This window comes from Pipistrellus hanaki, assembly GCF_964339955.1.
Source record: "Pipistrellus hanaki genome assembly, chromosome: 4".
Classification (NCBI taxonomy): Eukaryota; Metazoa; Chordata; class Mammalia; order Chiroptera; family Vespertilionidae; genus Pipistrellus; species Pipistrellus hanaki.
In genome coordinates this window covers 78,777,763-78,783,762 of record NC_140506.1, presented here as the reverse complement: position 1 = coordinate 78,783,762, position 6,000 = coordinate 78,777,763, and the positions used below count along the sequence as shown (strand labels likewise).

General features: G+C 37.0%; 1 protein-coding gene across 2 annotated transcripts in view; it reads right to left on the bottom strand.

Moving 5' to 3' along the window:
- Nucleotides 1-270: 270 nt before the first annotated feature.
- The window catches only part of SMG1 (SMG1 nonsense mediated mRNA decay associated PI3K related kinase), a 101,126-nt gene continuing 95,396 nt past the window's right edge, over nt 271-6,000 (bottom strand). For both annotated transcript variants that reach the window (XM_084880755.1, XM_084880754.1), the window contains one exon: nt 271-4,662. In XM_084880755.1, coding sequence (XP_084736881.1) covers nt 4,585-4,662 — 78 coding nt within the window. In that variant the 3' untranslated portion in view covers nt 271-4,584. The remainder of the gene's footprint in view (nt 4,663-6,000) is intronic.

The window sequence follows — 6,000 nt, the reverse complement described above, 5'->3', positions numbered from 1 at the left end:
GTGGTTGAGAATGGACCTATGAACCAGGAGGTCACCGTTCAGTTCCTGGTCGGGACACGTTCCCAGTTATGGGCTCTATCCCCAGTTGGGGGGGGGGGGGTGCAGGAGGCAGCCAACCAGTGATTCTCATCACTGATGTTTCTATTTCTTCTCCCTCTCCCTTCCTCTCTGAAATCAATAAATATATACTATTAAGAAAAAAAGCTACCCATATTGCAAAATTAAGTTTCCTGGAAACTATTTCAACCAATAAATTCAGAGCTTAAATGCTACACCTTTTTAATCTTTATTTTTTGAAAAAAAGGTATTTCATACAATCTTTGCCATGGTAACGCAAATATGCACAAAGGTAGGCATGTATTTTTGTTTTCCAAACAATGCATTATGAACATTTTCAGGAAGCTGGTGTGATTTGTTCAACTTTTAATCTTAAATACAATCACAAAATTATACCCATCAGGAGGCATTACAACCTTTTGTACAGAGAAGCCACTTTAATTTATACAATGTTTACTAGGACAAGGAAGATTCAGTTAAACTCAATTGGGTAAAGTAAATGAACAAGTATGATGTTGCCACTGACATTACAGGTGGAGATAAGGGAAATTTAAGCCAGAAAAATAACTGACACAAGAATTTTAAATAGGAACTGAAACTGGGATATCAGGAAAAGGGGAAGAGGGAAGAAATCAGCCTGTTTTAAAGAAAGAAAACATTCTACAAGTCTGTATTTCAGAACAACATGCAATTCCTTGTTTACCGTCTTCAAAAGTAGAGCTGACATTTTTACATTAGCACAAACAACAGCTTTTCCTTACCAAGCCCAAATTCCCACAGAAAGTAAAAGACTCTGAACAGTTCATGTTGTACAATTAACCCTTGAACCTAGAAAGTTGCTCTAAGAGTGCATTTGCCCATTGGAAGGAAGGCATGGTGATATTGTTACCCAGGCCTAAAAAGTGCAGCAAACCCCTAAGGGTCAAAAAACAGTGAATTTCTCCTTCCCCATGTTTGGGAAACCTTGTAATGCTAGTTTTTCCCCATAGGAGGAACCTAATAATGAAAATGAAAACATGTATCTTGTTTGAGTGAACTTTACTATGTCCTACCTCCTTGATTTAAGGGAGGGTTGGGGTAGTTCTAGCTCTAAATTACTGGCATTTTACGAGCTCAGGAAGAGTACGAAGGTCACTGGTTTCAAATGCATCTAATTTTATGTAAAAGGTATTTAAATGTGCTAATAGAAAAGCATTCACTGATTTTTGATGTAAGAAGAAAGGACCAACAGGCCAATTCTAGGTGTTTTTCTTTAATATGAAAAGAATTGTGAGAAAAGGACCAGCTTCTTACTGCCAAAACAAGTAAGCCCCCAGAGAAGTCACAAATATGTGGAGGAAAATAGGCCAGGAAGACTTTTCAGTTTAAAGTACTGCCTATAACACCCCAGAGTTAAAAGAACCTAAGATTGCACATCAACTCTAATATTTGGCTGTACTTGCATTGCCCTGCGTGGCATTTTTTAAATGGCTCTTTCCCTAAATTTCACACATCAAGAATAACCACAAAACAATGCAGACACACCAAACATTGGACAATATTTTAAAAAACTACATACTAAACTTAGTTAATAAAGGCAAGTGTTAAGGGCAGAAGTGATGAAAGTTTTTCTTTGTATTACAAACCCTCACCCTGAATCTGGGTTTGGGCTCTTAATAAAAATAATTTAAGGAAACAGATCAAGAGCTTGATTATCAGTTCTCAAAGAAATCTTACAAATCTCAAAAACAACTCACCACAGTGTCGGACACAAAAGAATCTACTATCACCTAGCAAACTGTTAAGAACTCAGAAATACTGTTAAAACATACCAAAGAAACAGTAAAAAAGAAAAACACTATAAAACCATTAAGCCTCCACAGCTTTGTAGAGAAATCAATATTTAGGCAATTCTAGAAAATTAAAGACAACATACTTCAATTTCCAAGGGTACTTTGAATAATAGGTAGTAGGTTATTCTGTACCCCTGGATCAGAGAGAGAAAAAGAGGGGCAGACCCCTGGTTTTCCAGAGACATTCTGTATTACTCAAGATGTATGACTTCCTAATTACAGCACTCTGAACTTTATGTTAAAAGACAATCCCCAAAATATAGCCCGGACTTCTCAGTCTGCTTTATCACCAGGGCTTTTTACTGTTGATTAACTCTCTAATTGTTGAGTTCTCTTACAGCAGTTTAAAACAGCAAGGCTACTTGCAGAATCACTTCCCAGAGGAAGCCAAACTGCAGAGATTGGGGTCTTGTCCAGGGTGCAGTAAAGAGCAGCTTTTGAAGTCATCCGTTATATCTGCCCCATAACTAAACATATATATGTCACACTATTCTCTGAGGGACTATTTTAAAATGAAAGTGATAATTTACCAGAGGCACATGTTTTTGCTATAAAGCTGTTTCATTTTTGCTCACATAAGGTGCCAGGTACCTCTGAAGCCAAAAATTCACAGGTGATAAAGTTCACCTACTTCATTTATCATCTTTACCAAAGAGGAAGCAATTTTTGAATCCTACCTATAGGGACAAACTAGTATGAACTGGTTTTATCATTTTGGTGGAAATTTTCCTTGTGACAATGTTGCTGAAAAAACTGGTCAATCTTGAGGAGCAGAGGTAATCAAGTGATGAATGCAATAGCTCCTACAGCCTCTAGGAAATAAAGCAGTGTGCAAAACACAATATGGCATTATTATTCGATAGGTTGTTTTGATTGAGAAAGTAAGGTTAAAAAAGAATAAAATTTGATGCACTAGGTTCCTTAATCTTGCAAGTAGACACACACGGGTATTTAAAAAATACCACCTTTCTTGCTATATCTGTTGAAGTATTAAAAAAGCACTGATACTGAAATGCAGTCTACGGGTATTTAATTATAGATTAATGCAGCAATCAGAATACAGAAAACACCAGAGCTATGTGGAATTTTTCCTTAACACTTTATCTGTGAGGATTGGCAACTAGAAAGTGATCAGAGTTCTAATCTCTAAGAAGCAGGAAAAATAGACTCAATCAAGATTTTATACTGTATTCTTCATGTTAATGTGATTTTAAGAATCCTAATCTGGATTTTATTTTGGATCAACAATTGAGTTTACAACAGAGTTTACAACGTCAGTACTGAAATGCAATGTTCAATTTAACTTGATCATGAAATCACTATAATTAATGTATTACTAAACAGCAAACTATTAAAATTAGGCAAAAAGAAAAATACTTTACAGACTCATTGAACTTAATAAAAGATACTGGTGGTTCTCACTTTTGCTGATGTTTTCATGTACATGTCCTAAAATACCAGGTAAACTAAAGCACTTGTAATTTACACCTTATAAATTAAAAGTATCAAATGAGAAAACTGAATTAAAAAAACATTTCACTCTACCTTGAAGAGAACATCACTTTTATTTTTAATCTGTCATCAACAATGTAAAACTCGAATAGGTATTCTATCCTGGTTTTTAAAAAGGTAAAAAGATTACATTGGTTTAGCTATGAAAGAAACTACAGCAATCACAGAAGAGGGAAAATTTGAATGACCTCCAAAAAATGCACACTATAAGCAAAGGGGAGTGTACATGAAATCAAATGTCTGTTAGATTCATTACTTTTGAATGCACAGTGACAATTCTGGAAACTGTACATGATAGAATCACAGAAATGACTTAACCAGAATTACATTTTTATGTGATGATCAGACCTTCAAACAATCCTTGAATTTTTCATGTTATCAGTGGTTTTAGAGAAATTTCTGTTTATCACTCCAAATATAAGTTGTGTAACAGCATCAAGATGGAAGTATATGAAATATAAGGATTGAGCAAAAAGTGAATTTGAAAGATGTCTAATCTACTAGATCAGGTAAAAGGGGAATGGGTAGGAGGTAAGGTCTGGGGAGGAGGAGGAGGATTGGGTTTTTTTTCCTTTTACTTCAGAAGTAAGTTCTTCCCCTGTAGTGTATCTGTTACATAGCTCTCCATTTTCAGTCCATTTCTGAAATTCATATCACATAGCCTTTTTGTACTTACTGGTCAACCCAACCAGTACTGTTGCCAAGCAACAAGTGTTACACGAGAATCTGAATGCATCACATCTTCCTTGGCTGTGATTTCTTTGCGGCCCCAGTTCTCTGTTTCTGAGCGGGGTTTATTTTTTCCTGGTTGTACACACAGGGTCAGGTGGAATGGAGTTCCAAATCACTCTGTGCTCCGCAGCATCCCGATTTCTTTCTGCAGCTAACCTCCGGACACATTGCAGCTGTTCTGAGGCAGAAAGACAATCTCCGTGTTCAGGCGGTGAGCTTCCTTTCCTTCACCCTTGACCCTAGGGTGGCAGGCCATGGTGTTGGGCGTATCCCTGAGTGCAGCTGCCCTGCAGGATTCCCCTCCTTGCGCACCGAGATTTCCTAGGTTTCCTCAGGGTAAGCCCCCAGTTGCATCACCACCGACTGTGGTGTGGCTTTGGATGCCTGAGGCTGAGTTGATTCTGGTGGGTGTCTGACCTCGCTTAACCAGACTCATCTACTGTCTTGCCATTCACACCCAGGCTGTCCAACCTTCATACAGCTGAGCCAAGTTATCTAGATTAGTTGCTTCCTTAATGACATAGTCAACCTGTAAAAATGGGCAGGACATTTAAGATATGACATGGTTCATATATAAGGAATATAAATTGTTTAATATTAAGTTTATAATCACACAAATTAATCAACCAAAGGAAATGTAGTTGCTGTGGTGGAAAAGAGGTTAAGCAAGCGGGGCTTCCCTCATAATTACACAGCTTACAAGATGGGTGTCGGAAAATCACAGACCTCTGAACTTTATGAATCCTTGAAAAAAGAGTCTCACTGACCCCACAGCTGCTCTTAAGTTAACATGTATAGTCACTGGGAAAGTGCTTAGATGCTATATAAAAAGTGCCCAGCAGATTCTAGAACACAGTTGGGTGCTCAACAAATGTCCACTAATTTTGACTCAGCTAAATTTTCTTTTATTGTAAGAGATACAACCATCTCTATATCCAGAGTATCCATGAGAGTCCAATTATATATCAAATGCTCACCATGTGGCTGAATTATAACCTATAAAAAAAATTGTACGCAAAGAACTCTATACTTACCCCATCCATATAACCCTTAACTTACTTTCATATAAAATGAAATGACTATCAGAATAAAGAGTATAATAGTCAAGCCGTTTCTAAAAGATGAACAGAGAGCTATGATGGGACAGTCATGAGAGCATACAATGCATTAACGTAGGAGAAAATCAGAAGATAATAACTCAGAGCATTGTCCATGGTTTTTTACAAACTTGATAAATTGCTTCTAAGGAGTGACTTTTTTTTTCTTTTTAATACATTTTTATTGATTTCAGAGGAGAAGGGAGAGGGAGGGAGAGATAGAAACATCAATGATGAGAGAGAATCACCGATCAGTTGCCTTCTGCACGCCCCCCACTGGAGGTCGAGCCTGCAACTGGGCATGTGCCCTTGACCGGAATTGAACCTTAGGACCTTTCAGTCTGCAGGCCGACACTCGGTCCACTGAGCCAAACTGGCTAGGGCTAAAGAGTGACTCTGGACTATGAATAGTGCATGCTCAGGTACTATACAGTGATTTAACAGTGTTTAAGATAAAAATTGTATTATATAAAGTTATAATTATATAACTTTATAAAGTTATATAATTATATTGTAGCTATAAATTACAATGTTTTATTTAGTAGACATGTTGAAGTATTTAGACATAAAGTGTTATAATGTCTATAACTATCAAATTGTTCTGAAAAACTGTGTCAGCATCCACAGACAGAAAATGTGAAGCAGACATAGGAAAACGTTAACAACTGGTTTCCCAGTTCTAGGTAAAGAGTTTATGACATCTCTACATTTCTGTAGGTCTGAAAACTTCCAAAAGAAATAGCCGAGGGGAAAATAATTCATTTTCAAAT